The 23,201-nt window shown below is 41.3% G+C and overlaps 1 protein-coding gene across 2 annotated transcripts in view; it reads left to right on the plus strand.

The window, feature by feature from the left end:
* Positions 1–23,201, plus strand: part of xpnpep1 (X-prolyl aminopeptidase (aminopeptidase P) 1, soluble) — a 56,003-nt gene that overhangs the window by 345 nt on the left and 32,457 nt on the right. Inside the window, exons 2-8 of one of the 2 annotated variants that reach the window (XM_069900095.1) lie at positions 8,913–8,994; positions 10,971–11,086; positions 13,772–13,829; positions 16,335–16,445; positions 18,295–18,387; positions 18,842–18,985; positions 20,680–20,775. In XM_069900095.1, coding sequence (XP_069756196.1) covers positions 10,979–11,086; positions 13,772–13,829; positions 16,335–16,445; positions 18,295–18,387; positions 18,842–18,985; positions 20,680–20,775 — 610 coding nt within the window. In that variant the 5' untranslated portion in view covers positions 8,913–8,994; positions 10,971–10,978. The remainder of the gene's footprint in view (positions 1–8,912; positions 8,995–10,970; positions 11,087–13,771; positions 13,830–16,334; positions 16,446–18,294; positions 18,388–18,841; positions 18,986–20,679; positions 20,776–23,201) is intronic. The other variant, XM_069900094.1, reaches the window with a different exon arrangement.

The following is a 23,201-nucleotide window of genomic DNA, read 5'->3' on the forward strand; positions in this document are numbered from 1 at the left end:
GTGCTCTTACCCTTCGACTTTGTGTGGCTGTACCAATGTTAGAGTTGACCTGCTCATGGAAGAACTCCTCACTGTACTTGGTGACACGCGAGAAACTTGAGATGGGTTAGGAGCGAGAGTCGGAGGCTGACCAGAATTGGGTGAGGAACTGAGAGGAAGAGGTGGGAGTGGGTTGAACAGAGGAGAAGGAGCGAGTGGCAGGAGACAAAATGAGCAAGGATGGCACTTCGAGCTCAATGATGTCAGAAATCTGCGAGTGAGACTCTTATTCATATTCACTCAGATGTGATTTTTGTAGGTGAATGTATTCTGACATATTTTTAACTTCTATGAATGCTAGAAAAGGATCAGTCAGGATCATGTTTGAATGGCAAATATTACACATCAGTTGCATCCAACTCTTGGAACTTTTAGCCCAATAGAACTGTGGGAGTATCTTCATTAGAAAGTTTGCAGCACCAAATTCTCAAGGGCAGTTAGGGATGTGCAATATAAGAGGCCTTTGAGAGTTCAATGGTCCTTTTTATTGTCACATAATAATACAAAAATGTGATATACATAATGCACTTCAACTTTTGTCTCCTGTAAGGCAAACAAAGAGTTGCCATGAGTATTGCTCAACACCTCGAACAATAACAGAAACAAAAGAAAGCCCCTTCAGAGACACTGAGTGTCTGTGCATTTGGCTCCAGTGCTTCTGCATTCTGTGCAGCCTCACAGGTTCCTGTTCCATCCATTGGCAACCCAAGCTCCAGGCCCAAACCTCCGAAATGATCAGGAATCTAACAGCTCCCTTCAAGAGCTTTTCTTACCTCAGCATTCTTTCAAGTCCTGGATCTGTAGCTGGTTCCCATGAGCTGGTCTCCAGCAGCCCACAGCCCGTGTGGGTCCTTCAGCCGCTGAGCACCTCTACTTCCTGCAAAGGCTGAGGAAAGTTCATCTCCCACCTTCCATCCTCACTACATTCTATAGAGGATGTATTGAGAGCATCCTGTGCAATTGCATCACTGCCTGGTTTGAAACCTGTACTACCTCGGGCCACAAGACCCTGTAGAGGATAGTGAAGTCAGTAGAAAAGACCATTGGGGAACCTCTTTTTAGCATGAAGGACATCTACTACACTAGATGCATGCAGAAAGCAATAAACATTGTGAAAGATTCCATAAATCCTGCATGTAAACTTTTCTCCCTTCTGCCAACTGGCAGGAGATACCATTAGCACTTGGGCCCTTGCGTCCAGAGTGGGAAACCGCTTTCTCCCCCGAGCCATTAGGCTCCTGCACTCCCAATACAGATGTAGATGGTGTACTGTGGTCTCCAACAGCCCACAGCCTGTGTGAGTCCTTCAGCCGCTGAGTGCCTCTACTTGCTGCAAAGGCTGAGGAAAGTTCATCTCCCACCTTCCATCCTCACTACATTCTATAGAGGATGTATTGAGAGCATCCTGTGCAATTGCATCACTGCCTGGTTTGAAACCTGTACTACCTCGGGCCACAAGACCCTGTAGAGGATAGTGAAGTCAGTGGAAAAGACCATTGGGGAATCTCTTTTATACGTCTTAGTACCTTAATATTTTAATGTATTAATTACTTTCCTAACTTACATCTATATGGGTAGTCCTGGAGAAACGCAATCTCGTCCTCTCGTCCCATGGTTTGAATGATAAATAATTTTGACTTGATTTGACTTAAGCACCTCCTTGGTCTGATGCTGTTCTCACTGTCCCTGTGGGATTGTCCTTCTGTATTGCTCAGATGCAAAAATGATTATAATAGTGGTGTTGCCATAATGACATTGCTGCCTCTGGTGTGGACCTGGGAGAGTAGGTAGTGAAGACATAGCATTTCCCTGTGGGATCCTACTGCTCAATCCTATTGCTGGTGGCTACCTTTTGGCTTCAACTGCTTGTTAAAGAAGCCAATGGGTGTTTCATTTAAAATTCTGTAACCTTGTGGTCTGGGCAAGAAGGGTTCCTGGAAGGCTTTGGACGCTGAAGGCTTCCTCATCATGTTGGAATTTTGGGCTTGGGACACAATAATTGAAAATGCTTATCAACATTTGAGAATCTTAATCTTAATCTTAACAGTCAAGAGTAAACAACATGCTCCAGGACACAAGGAATTGGCAAAGTGGGGAAAAAAGACACTTATTTGAAAGAATTTAAACTTGTATGCAAAATGCACTGAAATTATAACTTGCAGCCATACAGGTACGATAGATACAATAGTATAAATTAAATTACCACAATATGGCGACAGATAATGTTGATGAATATTCACAGTTTAAGGGTGCAATAAAATAAAGAAAGGGCTCAACATTGCAGACAGAATTTTGGTGGTCCTGGAATAGTTTAGGGCAGTGGTTTTCACAGTTTTTCTCTCCCACTCATATACCACCTAAAGTAATCCCAATGGGATAGATGCTCTGTGATTACTAAGGGATTACTTAAAGTGGTTTGTTAATGGAGAGAAAAGGTTGAGAACCACTGCTCAAGACCCAATTGTTACTGAAATATTTTGCTTGAGAAAAATTGCCATTGGCCCATTTCCTTTGGAATTATGAAACTATGCACATAATAAGTCAATTAGGAACAATTCAAACAGTGGTTTTCAAACTTTTTCTTTCCACCCACATGCCACTTTAAGCAATCCGTTACTAATCACAGAGCACCTATGGCACAGGGATTACTTAAAGTGGTATGTGAGTGGAAAGGAAAAAGTTTGAAAACCACTGGTTTAGGATATATGAAAGGTTGCTGTTGGGGAAAGAAAAATGTTCCTGAACCTGGAGGTGTTGAACCTCTGGTTTTGGTACCTTCTGCCTGAGTTCAAAGCTATCTGTAAATTCTCCTCCAGCTGATCTATGCAGGCTCTCTGGACACATCCTGGGACTCCATCTGGGCCAGTCATTTTGGAATGTGGAACATAGAGCTCCACAGAACATACCTTCGGGTCATTACATTGTGGACTCTTCTGTTAACCTACTTGACAGTCTAAACCTTCTATACCTCACATCCATAACCTTTTTTTTTCATTTATGTGCCTGACTAAGAGTCTTTTAAATGTCCCTATTGTACTACCTCCATCACCACCTCTGGCAATGCATTTTAGGCATTCACTACTCTCTGTTTTGTAAATAAAAAGCAAACAAAAAAAAAATACATCTAACATTTCCTTGAAACTTTCCTCCTCTCACCTTAAACAAAGTCCTCTGGTATTTGCTAATGTCACCTTGGGGAAAAAGGATGCTGGCTGTCCGCTCTATCCATGCCTGTTTTAACCTCGTAGACTTCTATTAAATCACCTCTCATCCTTTTTTGCTGTAAAGAGAAAAGACCCATATCTGTTACCTTTGTCTCATAAGACGTTCTCCAAGCCAGGATATCTGAATAAGTGTGAAATGATGCATTTTGGAAGGTCAAACTTGAAGGCAGAGCTACCTGAAACATGAACAAAAACATAATTAACCTCCCCAAAGTTTACAAATGAAGCCTGACTAATGTACTTCATAATACACCAATAAAAATAAAAACTCTTGCTAAGCAGAGATAAAGAAGCACTTTAAGAGCAAAGTGAATGGCATCAACCAGCTCTTCATCCTGAATGATGTCATTTTATTCAAACATAACTTCATTCATACTTTTTTCATATTTCATTAAATATTTTTATTACATTTTTATAAAAAGAATACATACAGGAAAGGAGATTGATACATAACAATGATACAGCTGTAACAAAGTAATCCAAACTCATTATAATGTTCTTTTTACATTATGCAACATTATTAATTCAAAGATAAAGTAGAAAAGAGAAGTAAAAAAGCAAAACTAATAAAAATAACTTTATAATCTAAACTCCCAAAACGTTCCAAAGTTGCATGGCTAATATAAATAGAGAGTCCACTACTAGTAAAAATAAAAAAAGAAATGCAAATCCACGAGAATCACAGCTTACTTAATTATCATCACCATTCAAGGTTATGAAAAGAATTCAAAAAGGAGTACCAAAGATTAGAAAAATTTAAATTAAAAACATTGTTGAACATTTAATTTTCTCCAAAGTTAAATATGACATCAAATCATGTAACCATTGATTATAAGTGGGAGGGAGAGCATCTTTCCAACTGATCAAAATAACACATCTTGCATTAAGAGAGGCAGACTAATTAATTCATGGATTCGTCATAATTCATATGATGATGAGATGAAGACAATTTCACTACCTTCTGTTTAACTGTCCCAAACAAGACTATTAAAGGATCTGATGTTAGGTTTACATTAATAATTATTTATAAAGTATGAAAGACACAATATTTGATAAGGGTTAAACAGAACATATGAATTAGTAAACCATCCTCATTCCTGCATCTGTCACAATAAGAGCTAATATTAGCATAAATGTAAGATAATTTAACTTTTGACATATAAGCTTTATGCACAACTTTAAATTGTAGTGATGAGTGATGGGCACATAGAGATGATGTTCAAGATTCAATTTATTATCATCGTAATAAAACAGTGTCATATTGCATGAAATTTCTTTTTGCCTGCTGCAAGGCAGACAGATTCACCACTGGCAGGAGTTGCCTAAGCACGTATTACAGTCAGTCTTACAGTCAGAGAGAATCCCCCCCAATGTTACCGAGTGTCCGCAGGTTTGCCTCCAGCGCTTCCACAGTCCCCGCAGCCACAGAGAGTCCAGTCCAAACCATTGGAAACCCGAGCTCAACCTCTGACATGGTCAGGAACCCTTCAGTGCCCTTGGCGCCTCCTCGTGTCCTGGTTTCAGTACCCTTCAAGCCAGTCTCCAGGAGTCTGCAGCCTGGCGTTAGTCTCCCGACAGCAGTCTCCAGAGGACCACAGCTTCCATGGGTTCCTCAACTCGAGTCGCCAGCAGCCCGCTGTATGCAATGGTCCCTCAGTCACCGTCCCTGCGCGTCATCTCCTCCACTTCTCCTTTTCAGACGGTGCATGATCTTCCCGTCCTCTGGTTCCCTGCTCCGGTCTTCTGCTTCCCCAGAGACTGCAGCTCCTCGTGGCTGTTGCCGATTAAGAGGTGCAGACCCACAGTCGTGGGATTTTAACTAAAACCACTGTCAGCTCCCCAATGGGCCATTCAAAGCCCATGCAGAACTGATTGCAGCCGACTGGGTGGCTGGATCCCCAGGAGTACTGCATCTCTGCTCCCTTGCTCCTCATGGGTCCGCAGCATTGGCAGCTCTGCCACTACCTACGTTAACCGAATTAAAAATAGACTTCCAAGATTCTTCAGGAATTGAATATGGAAATCCTGCTCCACATCTTTTTAATTCATACTTTATTCAAAACACCTGCTACAAGCAAAGTATGACCAACTCTCTCCACTGACTGAATATTTGCTCCCATCTTCACCAAAGGTTTATGTATTACTTCAGAGAGCACTTACTTTTACAATTTCCAACTTTTATTTACATTTTTATTTATTCTTATTTATTTAACATTTATTTTCCCTTTTTTGCTAGTTGTTTGAGCTTTCCGGTTGCCTGAATTCCAGATAACAGGGGTTTTACTGCCCTATGTTCATCAATTTCTTTCGTCACTTCCTCAAAAAATTCAATTTCCATTGGTTCACCTGCTGAAAGGTCACTCTGACTTCAGCCGCAGTAATGTTGCTGTTCATTGAAAGAACATGTTTAACTTGTTTGGGAGTGTTATTCTCTTGCATTCTGTTTTGTTGGGCACCTGTATATATTCACTTAAATATTTGACGACAAATCATGTCTCCCCTGACTTCTTCATGCCTTCTTCAAATAATTGAAATTTTAACCAGAACAATAGATTGATTCAGCTGTGCTTTAGTTTTGAAACCTGTGAATCCAATTGATCAAAATAATTGATATCAAAATAATTAATTAATGAGATTGGTTCACATTAGTTTCCAAAATAACCAATACATTGGATTAGTTACATTAATTTAAATGTATGGCACCAGTAGCTGGGAGAACACCTCTCGCAACCCCCCCCCCCCCCCCCCCCCCCACTACAGTGTTGAGAAGGAGAAGCAGAGGAGACAACCCCAAAGGATAGTGACGACTGTGGAAGACCAGCGAGGGGCTCTGCAGTTGAAGGACATATGCAGACAGGGTGCTGTTGGCAACTTGAGGGTGAGGAACCCACGCAGGCTGCGGGTGACTTGAGGTCAAAGGACTTGCACCAGGCTGCTGCTCATGGAAACCAGGAATTGAATCTGTGATTCGAGTGGATGCCAAAGGCAAGAAGAGTTCCGAAGGATCTTGGGTACTGAAAGCTTCCTCATTGTGTCGGAGGTTGGATCTGGGCTTGGGTTCCCGATTATTTGAACTGGAGTCTTGTGCGCCCGCAGAGGCTGCGGGAGCACTGGAGGCAAATCCACAAACACTCATTGATTTGAGGGGATGTTTTTCTGCTTCTCTTTTTGTGACTGTAAGGGGTGCTGGACAACGCTAATGGCGAATCTTTGTCTGCCTTATGCCAGACTAAAGGCAATTTTGTGTAAGATGACATTTTTGTTTTATTACATGACATTAAATAATATCTGAACTAATCTGTGATTTTGTCTGGTATATGTGAAGTCAGAAGTTGACTTTGGCCCTGTGGTTAGTTTACCAATTCATTTGTCTGATTGGGTCGCCTAAACGTTAATTTGCACATTAGAGTTCACCTGAGACTCACTTAAACCTAAGTTCAGACCTTGCATTGACTTGGGTGTGTTTTATTTTTATAGAGCTGATTTGGTGATTTCTTTACTGGTGTCCAAAGTTCTTGGCTCTACAATAATGTTAATGGTAATCATCCACCCTGACCTTCACAACTTACCAAATTAACTCGATAGGAGAATAACATTACACGATAATGATTATTGAGCAAGTTTATTGTAGTTGAGGTTTAATATATTACAGGTTTAGATTCCGGGGGGAGGGGGGGAATGAACAGATAACAAGTTGCTGCAGCATTTTTGGATTATAAAAAGCAAGGTCAAATCACAATCTTCTTAGTAACACACTTCTGACATCTTGAAGAACTTGCACTCCACCTATAAAACATGGATTTTAAAGGTAAGGGATCCACACTTCATGCCTTAAATTTAAAAAAAATCATAACTAGTTTGGCTTTTTAAGTCAGTCTGCAACAGAATTCTATTAGACTAAAGCTGTTTACAGGAAATCTTCAAAAATATTGTAACTTGGGTTGTGTGCGAGTGTGGATATTTTCTCTGTTTTCTAATAAATGCTTGCTGGACATTCTGCACAGATGGTGTGAAAGAAATCAGGAGGCAAGTTGCAGATAATCGTTACATCATCTGAAACACGAATGCCTTAAGAAGGCTTGTCACAATATTAATATCTTGATTCAGATTATTAAAGGTCAAACTTGATAACAGGAAGGCATCATTTCTTATTTGAGATTGTAACTACCTCAAAAGAAGTTTGGTGAAGGTTTGACGCTCAAAGCTTTGGTGCTGTCTGAAATTATTGACTGTGGGTCCACAAGCCATAATCACTTTTCTTACTGATTCACATTGAAATCTGATATTTGCCTTGAGTATCCTGTATTTACAAAACTACCATAAAAGTCGATCTCATGTAAAAGGTGACTCCCTGTTTTGCCAAAAAATCTGGAATTTGCCATGTATTCTAGGTAAAAGTCGACCCTAGTCTACCCCAACAGGCCAAGTTCCCAACGCCTGGTCGTGAACTCTCCCTTCAGCCTTGGCTGCCCACAGGCCGGAGATCTCGACAACTCCGACACAGATACTTCATGCGGTCCCAACCTCCCCCTTACCAGTGTCCATGCCAACTCCTTCACCAGTTCCCACACCAAGCTCAGCCTTCACAAGGCTAACACAACACAGGCTCATTCCCCCCCACCATCACTCCTTCCTGATACCTCACACCTCTCTCTACTCAAACCCTATCTCCTTCTTTTGTGACAGATTATGTTGTGCTTGTATTGTAAGCTTTTGGAAAAACCCCATTTGAAAGATAGGTTGTGAGTGCTTAGTTCAGCCTGGTCAAAGCCCTTGTGGTTCATGCAAAAGGAGAGGACTGGCTATCTAATGTTTCATTTGAAATAGGAGAAACTCTGGTGACCTGAAAGAAAGAGGTTATCATTTGGAGATCCCTGAAGAGGGCAAGTTTCTTCGGCAAGATACTGAAGTGACTGATTAAAAAGGATCAGTTGTGGGTGTCCAGTGAACAACAAATCTCTCTCTGAAATCCGTCAAGAACCTTCCCGAGCGGTAACCATTTGCTTTTCCAGCACCAAAATTCTGTGCACAGTATAAGAATTGTCTGCAACCAGTGAACTTGGAGAAATGAGAAGTGAGATTGAACTGTGAATCAAAGAACTTTTCTCAACTTACACACACATTACATGCACGTACGCTTAGAATTAGAAGGGGGTTAAGTTAAGTTAGTTAAGTCAATAGTGATAAGTTAAAGTGTGATTCTGTTTTCATATTTAAAGATAATTAAAAGCAACTTTTGTTTAAGTGACCATTTGTCTTGGTGAATATCTATTGCTGCTGGGTTTTGGAGTCTTTTGGGGGCTTTTGAGCTCCCCCTTTCTTCTCAAATCCTTTGTGTTTTTACTTCAATCCTGGTGTCCACAGACTTTCATGTTTTACTTTTCTGGTTTTTGTTACTTGGTAGGATGTGTATTTTGATGCACAAACTCTATTATTACTTCAGTTCATTGTGTTTTTGTTCTTTGTTTGTCTAGAGATCATTTGGACTTCTGTTAGTGATAGGGTATTTTGGCTTCTAGTGTGAATTTCAGCCTCTCAAAAGTAGTATCCTTGTAATAGTCGACCCATAACTTTAACATTAAAAAATGATCTCGAAAATTCTACTTTTACATGAGTATATATGGTAATTCATATCCATTATATTTTTAGGTAATTCTAATTCAATAATTTTAGATGCCAGCCTTTATTCATTGTGTCCAAACTGACCACTTGTGATGAAAGGTTATCACCGGTAATATTATTTCTCTATCTATAGATGCTGCTTGATTTGCTGAGTATTTCTAGCATTTACCCAGTACAGCAGGTGTCGCTTCAATTTAGGAGTTATTCCTGGTGCTGGAATACTTGTCTTGATGTGGGTTTAGCTGGCCATTTTAAATGTTTGGAAAATAAATTGTTTGATATTTTTTCTTCTGTAAGAATGATTCATGTTCCTGATCAAATTGATTTTTAAGGTGTTGGTTAAATTTAACCACTTCCCAGCTTGAAGGAACTTGAAGAGGGGAGAGTGAAATATTTCGCACACTGCAGAATTTTCGGGTAATAATGTGCTTTAAAGCAGCCATTCTCAATGGGGACCACAGCATATTAAAGGTTAGCCAAAGACTGAAAATTTTTTTAGGTTTTTTTTATGTGGTCAGTAGGAGAGAAATATTAAATTTGTCTGCTTCTCAGGGAAGGGGGCCCATAAACTATAAGCCAAGTCCTAAGGGGGCCATGACCAAAAGTAGGTTGAGAATGGCGGCTTTAAAGAAAGGTGCGACTTGATTCTGGAGAATGAAAGTTACGAACCAATCCATTATGCAACATTGTTGAAATTTAATTAGTTTATGCACTTTGCATAGGAGAAGATTCTTTTAACAACAATGAGATGAGCCATTTCTGAATGTTAACTCAATAGTGAAAACTGCCTGCTTGCTTTCAGAAGAAAGTGCCAATCGTTTTATGTAGTAAAAGTTGTTTTATGCCAGTTCAAGTGAGCTTTGGTTTAATATCCAATCTAAATCGTGGCACTGCTGACAGTCAGCATTGTTAAGTTGCATGCTGGAGTTTGGCTTGTAGCCCATATCTTTTTATTCAGTGGCAATAATTCCACCTGAGCAACTGGTATTTCAACATTTTCCACCACCCCCTCACCACCTGCCTATTTTAAAAAAAGTTATGCAAATTTTTTTGTGGCAAAACCTTAAAACGTGCTGCAGAAATGGTGTATCACATATTCAAATGCTACTGGCACCTTTGGTAATTTTGACAAGCTGTCCCTGATCAGGGAAGATAATGAATCACTTTCTTTCAACTATGTCCCATAATGGGAAGTGAGAACTTCTGGGTCCTGGGTCTTTATTGCTGTTAGCTTTAGACATAGAATGTTAAAGCACAGTACAGGCCCTTCAGGCCTTAATGTTGTGCTGACCTTAATATTCGTACCAAAAGAAAAGTACTAAACCCTTCCTACTTTGTACGCCTCTACTTTACTTTCATCCATGTGCCTGTCTAAGAGTCTCTTAAATGTCAGTAATGTTTCAGCCTCCACCCCAACTAAGCTTTCCAGGCACCCACAACCAATCCAAAAAAAATTCTTAATCCTGATGTCTCCCCTAAATTTTTTTCTCTTCATTTTGTAGAAATGTTCTCGGGTGTTTGCTATTCCTGCCCTTGGAAATAGGCGCTGGATATTTACCTTATCTATGCCTCTTAAAAACTTGCAGACCTCTATCAAGTCTCCTCTCAACCTTCAACGTTTCAAAGAGATAAGCTCCAGTTCTGCTAACCTTGCCTCATGTGACTTATTTTTCAAATCCAGACAACATCCTGGTAAATCTCTTCTGCATCCTCTCCACAACTTCCACCTTCTTCCTATAATGAGGTGACCAGAACTGAATGCAATTCTCCAAGTATGGTCTCACAAAAGATTTGTGGAGTTGCAACATGACCTCTCTACTTCTGAACTCAATTCCTTATTAATGAAGCCCAACATCCCATTGTAGGAAATGAAAAAGGGAAAACAATGAGATTTGTTTACTGGTTTGATTTGATCTAGAACTTTGAAATTCTAACTCCCTCTCTCAATTTAACAAAGTAATGCAACGTTTTTGTTTCTTGCAATAACTATGACTTGCAGTGGAAATGTTACATGGTGTTCAAAGCTTGTTGTTGTTAGTAAAATGTCATTGCGGTTGTTGACTCTCTATTGTCTGCTTGCTATAGCTGGAATAATGTCTCCAAAAGTCACAACAGAGCTGTTGAAGCAGCTGAGACAGGTGATGAAGCATATGACTGAACCCATCCAAGCCCTAATTGTGCCATCAGGAGATAACCATCAGGTACCCAGATCAGTCACCTCATAATTAGAAATTTATATGTAACGTAGAACATTGATTCCTGATTGTGTTCTGTGCATTTTTGAATTAATTTAATTTTAAAAAAAGTTTTGACATATAGCACGGTAACAGGCCCTTTTGGACCACGAGCTTGTGCCTCCCAATTACACCCAAATGACCTACAACTCCTGGTACATTTTGAAGGGTGGGAGGAAAATGGAGCACCTGGAAGAAACCCATGCAGACACAGGGAGAACGTACAAACTCCTTACAAACGGCCAAATTCAAACCTCAGTCACTGGCACTGTAACAGCTTCGTGTTAACCGTGCTGCCCTATTCCATATTTTTCATTATATAAGTTGAATACCCCTTATCCAAAGTGCCTGGGATCAGAAGTGTTTCAGATTTTGGATTTTTTCCAATTTTGGGAACACCATTTAAAAAATGTACTCATTCACTCAGACTTAACTATACCATATTTGATGGCATTTAAGACCCACTTTTTTCTCCAAAAAAGCTCAAAAAATATCCCCCATTTTATATGCGAAGTTGAAATTAGAGTGATAATGGTGAATAATCCCAAAGGTGATCATCGTTGACGTGTGGCTCACTAGCACCACCACCATCTATCATTGAGGGGTGGTGGCGGGGTGTCGGGTGGTGGTGGGCTATCAGTTCCTGCACTGGTCCCGCTGTCCAACTCTCTCCCAGTGACCCGCTGACAGTCCCTGCACTAGTCTCATTGCCCCGCTCTCTCCCAGCAACCCGGTTGGGTCCTGCTCTCTCTCTCTCGGCGGCCTGCTGTCAGTCTCCACATTGATCCCTCCACCCCGCTCCCTCTCGACAGCCCGCCACCAGTCTCCACGCTGATCCTGCCCCACCCGCTACCATGGACGAAAAAAGTATATGTTTTTGGATTGTTTCAGATTTCGGGTTTCACATAAGGGATAGTCAACCTGTATTTCACTTTTTGCATGCACAACCTAAGAAATAAGAGTTGGATATTTTGCCCTTCAAGGCCTGTTCTGCCTTTCAACAAAATCCTGCTATAACACAGTTTTCCTGCTTTATCCTCACATCCCCTACTTTCTCTTTTTAAAAAATATTGAGTTTGATATGTAATTTTAAACACAGAGTTTTAGAAAAGAAAGCACTTAAAAATATAGTTTCATCTTTTTTTTGGGTAAAGACACCAAAAAATATAGATGAAACTAAAGTGAAAATTCCTTAATAAACATATTAAACAATAATTTGAAATGACGATGTTAAACCCGTTTACTGAGTTAAGCCAAGTTTAAAAAAAAAAGGGAAAAAAACACTGAAAATGACATCTAATCTACCCCCTCCCTCTAATTAAGGTTACCTTGTATAATAAATGAAAATGTCGATCCAATGGTGACCCTCAGACACCCGACAGTGAATCTCCAGAGCACACAATAATTCTTAATTTTTCCAATTATAGTAAAATTCTAAGAATGGGTCCCACAACTTTATAAATTAAAACTTTCTATCTTTAATATTACATCCAATTTTCTCCAAACTTAAGTATGACATTAGATCATATAACCACTCTGTATGAGTAGGGGATGAATCATCTTTCCATTTCAATAAAATTTGGTTTCTCTAATATTCAGGATTCCATCAGTCTATATCCGTGGTTCCCAAACATTTTCAGGCTGCCATCCCCTTAGTCTCCATGCCAGATCCTGAGCACCTCCCCCCACCAAATACAACGGTGCTGGGGAGGGGGGGTGGTTGTGGCACCGCTGAGCAGGGTGGGAGGGGTTAGTAGTGCCATTGAGTGGCGTGGGTGGGTGTTAGTGGCGGTGCTAAGTGAGTGGGGGTTAGTGGCGGTGGTGAGCAGACGGTTAATGGTGGCATTGAGCGGGGTGGGAGGGGTTAGTGGTGACGTTGAGCAGGGTGGGAGGGGTTAGTGGTGATGCTGAGTGGGGTGGGAGGGGTTAGTGGTGACGCTGAGCAGGGTGGGAGGGGTTAGTGGTGACGCTGAGCAGGGTGGGTGGGGTTAGTGGTGACGCTGAGCAGGGTGGGAGGAGTTAGTGGTGACGCTGAGCAGGGTGGGAGGAGTTAGTGGCACCATTGAGCGGGGTGGAGGGGGGAATGGCAGTGCTGAGTGGGGGGGTTAGTCGTGGTGCTGAGCGAAGGGTTAATGGCGGCGTGGGAAGATTAATGGCAGCAGCATTGAGCGGAGGAGGGGGTGGTATTGGCCATACTGATCAGGTTGGCGGGGGGGGGGGGGGTGGTGGGGGGTTGGTGTAGGATCTCAAGGAAAAAGACACTGAATAGCCTAGAATTTTTTTTTAACCAAAGAGCAGAGGCGCTTTTGCAGTTTTCTTTTATATGATGCCATGTTGCATTTTATTGAAAACAATTAGTAAATGTTCCAGTTGATTAACTGGTTCTCTTCTAAACAGCCACGTACAGGTATTTTGTATTCTAGGTACATATTTCTTTAACTTGCTATGAATAAATGTGATTTTATTTGGATACATCAGGCAGTTCACATTCATTGTCCTTTAGTGACCTTTTGGGTTTTCTGTGACTAACACTTATTACTATTGCTTCCTGACCACAGACTTCAGGTTTACCAATTAAATTGTTGATCTACATTGTGTACAATGTACCTCAGTGTGCATGTCTAATTAATAAGCTTATCGTTTGCTTCTCAGAGTGAATATATTGCTCCATGCGATTGTAGACGTGAGTTTCTTTCAGGTTTTGATGGCTCTGCAGGTAAGTGATATTTTTCAAAAAAACATTACATTATGAAATGAATAAATTATTATGTTCTTTACATGAACATATTTTAAATACAGTGCCCTCATAATGTTTGGTAAAATGAGATTTTTCCTCTATTTGCTCCTGTGCTCCACCGTTTTACATTGGTAATCAAACAATTCATGAGTGATTAAAGTGCTCATTCCAGATTTTATTCAAGGTTATTTGTATTCATTTTGATTTGATTATGTAGAAATTACAGCACTTTTTATACATAGTCTCCTCATTTCAGGGCACCATAATGTTTGGGATATTTGGCTTCACAGGTGTTGATGAATACTCAGGTATGTTTAATGGCTTCATTGGTGCAGGTATAAGAGGTAAGCTTGCTTTGAAGATTTTGCTCACCTTTGGAGTTTGTAGTTGCCATTTTTTTTTACATGAGGACCAGAGTTCTGCTGATAAAAGTAAAAGAGGCCATTATAAGGGCTGAAAAACAAGAATAAAACATCACTCAAACCTTAGGATTATCAAAAACAATTGTTTGGAATATCATTAAGAGGAAAGAACGTACCGGTAGACCAAAGAAGAACTCTCATTATAATGAAGAAAAATCCCCAAACACCAGATCAGAAATGCTCTTCAGGAGGCAAGAATGGTGATGTGTCGATGACTCCTGTCTGCAGAAGATGTCATGAATAAAAATACAGAGGCTACACTGCAAGATGCAAACAGCTAATTGGACATAGAAGGTGATGGCAATTTGCCAAGAAGTATTTAAAAGAGCCTGCAGAATTCTGGCAAAACCTCTTGTGGACAGATGAAACCACGATGAACCTGCATCAGAGTGACAGCAAGAGCAGTGTGGAGGCAAAAAGGAACTGCCCAAGATCCAAAGCGTAGCACCTCATTTGTGAAACATTATGGTGGGGTGTAATGGCCTTGGCATGTATGGCTGCCACAGGTACTAGTGCATTTATCTTCATTGATGATATAACTGCTGATCGCAATAGCAAAATGAACTCTGAGGTGCATAGAAACATCTTGTCTGCTCAAATTCAAGCAAATGCCTCCAAACTCATTGGCTGGTGCTTCATCCTCTAGCTAAAACAAAAAAGGAGTTTTTCAAAACTAAAAACTGGAAAGTTCTTGAATGTCCAAGCCAGTTACTGACTCTAAATCCATAAGCTGAAGAAAAAACAAAGGGACAAGCCCTCAAAACAAGCAAGAGCTGAAGGTGGCTGCAGTAGAAGCCTGGTAGAGGATCACCAGAGAAGATACTCAGCACCTGGTTTTTCTATGAATCAGAGACTTTAAGCAGTCATTTCTTGCAAGGGATATGCAACAAAGTGCTAAACATGACTACTTTAATATACATACCATTGCTCTGTTCTAAATATTATGTCCCTGAAATGAGGAAACTTTGTATAAAAAGAATGCTGTAATTCTAAATTAATAAAATCTGGAATGTGCACTTTAATCACGTGAATTATTCGATTACAAAATTAAAACTGTGAAGCACAGGAGAAAATAAAAGGAAAAAAATGTCTTTGCACTGAACTTTACAAAGGGCACTCTATATTTAGCAGTTCTTTATAAAATATTTTTTATTGAGTTTAACATAATTCCATATTCAAGTTATATTGATAAAGTGAAGCAATATGAGTATATTTAGCATTTATCCACCTCTATCTGTATTGGTACAAACACTGACATATGTAATTATAATAAAGTATTTTAAACTTTGGAGAGATACTTAGATAGGAGCGGTGTAGAAGGATATGGACCTAATGCATGTGATGGTGCTGTTAGAAATGCTATTGGTCGTCACAACATCATTTCAAAGCACTTTCCCTTTCCAGCAAAGAGTATCTAAACTTCTCTTCTAAAGTCTGTTTGAGGTTGCTTTTGTTCATTTATTGATCATTATTCTTGTCTTGCATGTAAATAAGAAGCTTGGATCAGAAATGTATAATACTGAGTTTGTCCCGAGTTTGTCCTGAGTTTGTCCCGAGTTTGTCCCGAGTTTGTCCCGAGTTTGTCCCGAGTTTGTCCCGAGTTTGTCCCCAGTTTGTCCCCAGTTTGTCCCCAGTTTGTCCCCAGTTTGTCCCCAGTTTGTCCCCAGTTTGTCCCCAGTTTGTCCCCAGTTTGTCCCCAGTTTGTCCCCAGTTTGTCCCCAGTTTGTCCCCAGTTTGCAATCGCGTCAAGAACAGTCCTCTCATTCTTCCTTTGTTTCTTTGTCACATAATTGTTTTTGGTGGATTGTATACAAATGTGAAATTCAAGAGAAGGGCATTCATCTCCGAGAAACTTGCTTCCCCCAGTGCCCATGTTTATTGTGGCACAATTTTCCTCTATCAGCTGTTAAGCTTATCAAGAATCCATGATTTTACATCCTATCATTTCCGTGCAGGAAATCTGATGACACCAAATGATTTCCTGCTGTCAGTCGCGATTCTGGCTGTGCTTTGTGAATAATACAAGATGTGCTGAGGGTTTGGCAATTTGGTATACCTGCAGGTACTGCAATAGTAACGGAGGAGCATGCAGCCATGTGGACTGATGGCCGTTACTTTCTCCAGGCTGCCCAGCAAATGGATAAAAACTGGACCCTAATGAAATTGGGTGAGTGAATGCACAAAGCAAAGTTTAATCAGTGATAACTGTCATGGTGCAGGATAAATTCTGATGCATGGTGTACCATCTATCATCCAGCACCAACACAAAAAAAATACAAATAGTTGATAACCCCATCCCCAATTAACACAACATTTATTCCTTTGTGTTTTACACAATTTTCTGGAGTATATGCAAATCTAAAGCATGTTACAGGAGGCCATCATGCCTTCGATGTTTCTTTGAAAGTGTTCATTTAATATGTCTCATTTGCTTGTTCTTTACCCCACTATTGATCAGACTTCCGTGCTGTGAGTGATCTGTTAGTATAATTTTAGTTGTTTAAGGTTGGAGCATCATTTATAAGCATTAAGTCACTGGGAAACTTGGAAATGGTAACGTGAAAACAGAAAACGCAGAAGTATTCAGCAGTGGGAGGAGGAACAGAGTTAACAACTCAAATTTTAATTTAAGCAAAAAAAATCAAGCCCAAAACTCTTCATCAGCAGTTGGAAATGGTGCTTATATTTAATTTAAAAAAATTTAGACATGCAGCACGTTAAAAGGCCCTTCCGGCCCATGAGCCCGTGCGGCCTAAATACCCCAATTAACCAACAATCCCAGCACATTTTGAAGGTTGAGAGGAAACCAGAATACCCAGAGGAATCCTGCACCAACTCCTGACGGAGGGATCCTGCACCAACTCCTGACGGAGGAGCCCTGCACCAACCCCTGGCGGAGGAGCCCTGCACCAACCCCTGGCGGAGGAGCCCTGCACCAACCCCTGGCGGAGGAGCCCTGCACCAACCCCTGGCGGAGGAGCCCTGCACCAACCCCTGGCGGAGGAGCCCTGCACCAACCCCTGGCGGAGGAGCCCTGCACCAACCCCTGGCGGAGGAGCCCTGCACCAACCCCTGGCGGAGGAGCCCTGCACCAACCCCTGGCGGAGGAGCCCTGCACCAACCCCTGGCGGAGGAGCCCTGCACCAACCCCTGGCGGAGGAGCCCTGCACCAACCCCTGGCGGAGGAGCCCTGCACCAACCCCTGGCGGAGGAGCCCTGCACCAACCCCTGGCGGAGGAGCCCTGCACCAACCCCTGGCGGAGGAGCCCTGCACCAACCCCTGGCGGAGGAGCCCTGCACCAACCCCTGGCGGAGGAGCCCTGCACCAACCCCTGGCGGAGGAGCCCTGCACCAACCCCTGGCGGAGGAGCCCTGCACCAACCCCTGGCGGAGGAGCCCTGCACCAACCCCTGGCGGAGGAGCCCTGCACCAACCCCTGGCGGAGGAGCCCTGCACCAACCCCTGGCGGAGGAGCCCTGCACCAACCCCTGGCGGAGGAGCCCTGCACCAACCCCTGGCGGAGGAGCCCTGCACCAACCCCTGGCGGAGGAGCCCTGCACCAACCCCTGGCGGAGGAGCCCTGCACCAACCCCTGGCGGAGGAGCCCTGCACCAACCCCTGGCGGAGGAGCCCTGCACCAACCCCTGGCGGAGGAGCCCTGCACCAACCCCTGGCGGAGGAGCCCTGCACCAACCCCTGGCGGAGGAGCCCTGCACCAACCCCTGGCGGAGGAGCCCTGCACCAACCCCTGGCGGAGGAGCCCTGCACCAACCCCTGGCGGAGGAGCCCTGCACCAACCCCTGGCGGAGGAGCCCTGCACCAACCCCTGGCGGAGGAGCCCTGCACCAACCCCTGGCGGAGGAGCCCTGCACCAACCCCTGGCGGGGTAAATTGCTCATTTCCTACCTTTTTTAAGTGATTTTGCTTCAAAGTATTTTTTGATTTAATTTAATTTGTGGTGACCAGAGTTAGAAATGACAATTGTAGATCATTTTAATTTCTTTTTGCATTTGTAGGTCTGAAGAGCACACCTAGCCAGGAGGATTGGTTAATAAAGGTATTACCTGAAGAGTCAAAGGTTGGTGTGGATCCTTTTATTATCGCACATGGTAAGTCAAATTTTCTATATTGCCAATATGTTTTAATGATCCACTCTCATTTCCTATTATTTACTTCTTATGGATATATTTCAAAGAATTGTTTAAGTTTGTGAGCTTTTCGAATCATTGCATTACTTTTGTCAGCTTATCTCCGCATTCAAAAGAATCACATTTTGGTGTCTCTTTACTGACAAGAAGCAGGAAATAATTAATCTTTATTGAATATAATTTCAAATTTAAAAGAAAATGGTTTTCTGAGTTCAGTCAGAATAAGTAGGAAACATTTAATTAATAGAAAATACATTTTTAGTGAAGAATAATGTAGTAATATTGGCAAGAGCTAAATTTCTCCTCTTCAGACTCATTTTGCCCATGTAGAGATGGTCAAATTTATATGGGGAATAGGAATGACGAGATTACGGGATGTATGTTATCTGTTTTCTCATGCATTTGCATTTTTCAGACCAGTGGAAAACGTTGTCTAAAGCACTGAAGAATGCAGGCCATACTCTTGTGCCTGTCAAAGAAAACCTTGTTGACATGATTTGGAAGGAGCAGCCAAGTCGGCCTTGCCAACCTTTGTTGGTTATGGATTTGAGTTATACTGGTGAGGCTGCTACCTTTGTTGGTGAGGGGTGGGGGGGTGTTGTGGAGGGAGGGAAACACTTATTGTAGGTTGAAGTTCAATAATGCTGAGTAAGGTTCACTGCTTATTTAATGAGAGTCAAAATCTGCAGATACTCAAAATGTGAAATAAAATCAGAAATTGCTGGAAACATTCTTGGAATGCAACTGGAGTGTCATAAAATGCAGGGAGCATGCAGCTTGAAAAATACTGCAAGGAAAGATGAGGACGGTAAAAAATGGTGATGGACTTTTGCCAACCAATATTTACAGGGTTCCAGAGTGAAACACTAAAGTGTACAGCTGCTGTGATTGCAGTTAAAACACAGAAATGCTGGAAGAACTCAGCTAGTCTCCCTAATGTGCAGTATTCACAGGAGGTAAAGATATATTACGAGCCTGAGATACGCCTTGCTTGATACCCTGTGCGCATGCGCCGGGACGGCCCGGGCGGGGCCGCTCCTCAGAAGGACAGCTCCCTCCTCCCGGGTTGCGGCCTACGGTTGACCCGGCCCAGCCACGTGCGCGAAAAAAATATTAAAAAAAAACAAAGAGAGAGATACGCCTTGCTTTACCATGAATGGGGGTTCAGGCCCCAATTGTCAGTAAAATATCTTTACCTCCTATCAAGACTGCAAGACCTGCTGGGTTCCTTCAGCATTTCTGTGTTTTGATGTACGGGGCTCCATTCTCGTACTTGAACTCAGTGAACATCAGTATAAAGAAATTTGTGTTTCATCAGCACATCTTCGAAAGAAGCCTTCCAATCACAGTTACGATGCAGCTCTTACTGGGTGAGAAATTAGTATTTTCAGTAAATGATGTAAATGAACTTGATGTTAAAAGTTTCGTTTTTAAAAAGTATGGCAATCAAGTGGTTTGAATCGGGCCTTAATTGAAATCCATTTTCCAGTTATTTTCCATTTTCCAGAAATCCATTTTCCAGTTAATTGAAATCCGTTTTCCAGTTATTTTTCCTATTAAATCACCATTTAATTTTAAATTGAAATCTCGGTTTTCTTTTTTTTTCCTTTTTCTCACAGGGCTTCTCACAATGAATAGCTATTTTCGTACAACATTCAAATCATATTTTTGTCAGTCTAAGACCATCTTTTTTGCAGGATGGTATGATTGATCTGTCTTGGAAATCTATTGCAATATAGTAAAATCAGTATGACTGAGAATCATTCATTAAATGGTGTAGCAAAATTCTGGTGATATATTGCATATATTTATTCATATATGTAATTCTGTAATGAAAAATGTGAATAAAGTTACAAGTTTGCAACTTTTCCAAAAATGAATTGTTTATTTGCTTCATTTATGCTGTTTAAAAGATTAATTTGTTTCCAGAGCATGATGTTAACAGTTCCCTGCCTGATGTTCCAGATTTGGGTTTCCTTTTTACAAAACCACATATTAGGTATTTTATAGATGGAGTTTGTTCAGTAAATGTAGACAAGAGAAATCCCTGATAGGTGCTGAGTTTGTTCATTCAAGCTTGGATAAGTTGACCTCTCAGATTTTTCTTTTATATCTGATGACCCCTGTTGAAATAAAATGACTAAATTATTTAGTGCTGGTTTAGTTTTTCAGATAAAATGGTGCTGAATGTTTTCATAAAAGTGAAAAGTAACATTTAAAGTTATTGGTGATCATGTTTAAATTCCCTCTCAGGTATGTCATGGCAAGACAAAATTGTGCAACAACGTGCAAAGATGGCAGAGAAGAATGCCAGCTGGCTGGTGATCACAGCTCTTGATGAAGTTGCATGTGGGTATCCTATTCTTTGAAGATTTAAGTGAAAAAGCAGTTACTTTTTTCTTCCTTTCCTATGTTCCAAAAATATTTACACTGTATTTATTCATGCAACATATTGCAAAATGAACTTGCTGTTTGTCTCCTGTTGTACTTTCTCAATCCTTACTGGCAAACCTTTCTCCCTCAAACATCATGTTTTCCCTCCATCTGTTTGTTCAGCTACTTGTAGTAGCAAGTTTTATTTTCTATATCAATATTACGACTGAAGTCTTGGTTCTTTCTGGAATTAGATTTTTGCGTAGCAGTAAAATTGGTTATAAGAAAAAGGCAGGTAGGTGGACCTGAGTTCACAGCCAGATGACCATTGATCTATTCAGTGGCAGAGCAGGCTCAATGCGACAGATAGTTGACTCTTGCTCCTGTTTCTTGTTCTTATAATTGGTGCCCTTTATTGAAGGAATGTTTCAGACAAGACCAGCTCCAGCAAATGTTATGATGAGTGACAAATTAGTCCATGCAATCCTTTTCTTCTGTTTTACTTTCTCTTTCCCCTTTTTTCCCTCTTTATTCTTTCTATTCAAATTTATTGTTTAGCATCTAGTTTGACAGCCATTTGACAGTGGCTCATTTCTAGGACAGCACTTTGTAAAGTACATGTTCTTCAGTTTATATATAATTAACTTAAATAATTGTTCTGTGGCAGCTGTGGGCGAACCGGCCCCGCTTGTAAGCCATGTGGGGGGGCATCTGGCCAAAATGGCGCCATGGGGGGGGGGGGTTTCCCTTCCTTCCAGCGCGGGGCTCAGAAACCCGTGCTGGGGGACCACGTGACGTCCGGGTGACGTCAGCGCCCTCCAGCGCAGCTCTCAGCCAGGTCCGGGCTGGGGGTGTGTGCAGCCCAGCAGCCTGCAATAAACCAGTCTGCTCACTGAGCTCAACCCGTCTGGTTGTGTGTGTGTGTTATTGCAGGAGCAGGTGTAGCTGCCGCTACAGTTCAATCTTCAGAGCAAAGTTGGAGTATTCAACCTTCTGATATTAAGCTAGGAATATTCTATGCAGAGTGATGAGATACACAATAATTTTGCTTTTGTGTTACTTCTATAAAAATAATCATTTCTGATTATCCGAAAACCACTTCTCAGTTATCCAAAATTTTTTTCGGTGGTGACCTGACATCCCAAGTTGGGAAAAAAAAATCTTTCCTTAAATTTATGCATTTATCTTGTAAGCAGACATCACATTTTTTCTTTTGGTAAGAATTAAACGTTATTTCATGCTTGAAAATCCTTCGTTGTTTTTGTCTTGTTGTTTAACTGCAGATACATGTATTCTGGTGATGCTACTGGGCTCCTTAAAGCAATTTCTCAATTATCTGAAAAATCTGGTTAACCGAAAAACGTCCAGTCCCAAGCATTTTGGATAATTGGAAACATAATGTATATCTTATTATAGTCAATATAAATATTATTTTAACTTACAACTTTTAATATTTTGTTCCAACTACCTCTGTAGTTTTATTTTATTTGCAGGTGATCTCACTCTAGATTTAGTTACAACAGCTTTTTAAGAGTGCCCCATAATTGTAATGAAAGTGTCAGTCCATACTTGGCGTTAGACAGCTAGATGCAGAAAGTAATCTCAATCACTGGTGCTTAATGGCTCACCAGCCTCCTGTTCAATTTTAGATTTCATATTTATTTTCAGAGCATATGCATGACATTACATACAACCCTTAGATGACATTTTTAAATTTTAAATTAAATCTAGACATGCAGCACGGCAACAGGCCATTTTGGTCTACGGCTCCGTGCTTCCAAATTCAGACCCAATTAACCTACAATCCCCGGTACATTTTGAACGGTGGGCGGGAAAACCCACGCAGACACGGGGAGAATGGATGAACTCTTTACAGACAGCACGGGATTTGAACCCTGGTCCCGATCGCTGGCACTGTAAAGGCTATGCCAAGTTGTGGGTGAGGCAGAATCACTACATATTGGTAGTGCAAAAACAAATGATGAAATTGGTTAGGACCGGTTCAGTTTGTTCAGATAAAATGGTGCTCAGTGTTCTCGTGAAAGTGACATTTAAAGTTTTCAGTGATCATGTTTAAATTTCCTCTCATGCACTGAAGGACTCTACATGTCCATAACTCCCAGATAATGGTGATGCTGGTGGATAGGGTAGTTAAAAAAGCATTTAGTATACCTGCCTTCCTAGGCTGAGGCATTGAGTATGAAAGTTGGGATGTCATTTTGTCGGTGTACAATTCATTGGTTAGACTGCATGAACAGTTTTGATTGGTTGCCATGATGCAAGAATGAGGTGGTAACAATTAAGAGAGTCCAGAAGAGATTCCCTAGTATGATGCCTAATGTGTAGGACTCTAATTATAAGAACTCGTGTAGTGAGGCGACCAGAACTGTCCACCATATTCT

The sequence above is a fragment of the Narcine bancroftii genome, chromosome 10, assembly GCF_036971445.1.
Source record: "Narcine bancroftii isolate sNarBan1 chromosome 10, sNarBan1.hap1, whole genome shotgun sequence".
Lineage (NCBI taxonomy): Eukaryota > Metazoa > Chordata > Chondrichthyes > Torpediniformes > Narcinidae > Narcine > Narcine bancroftii.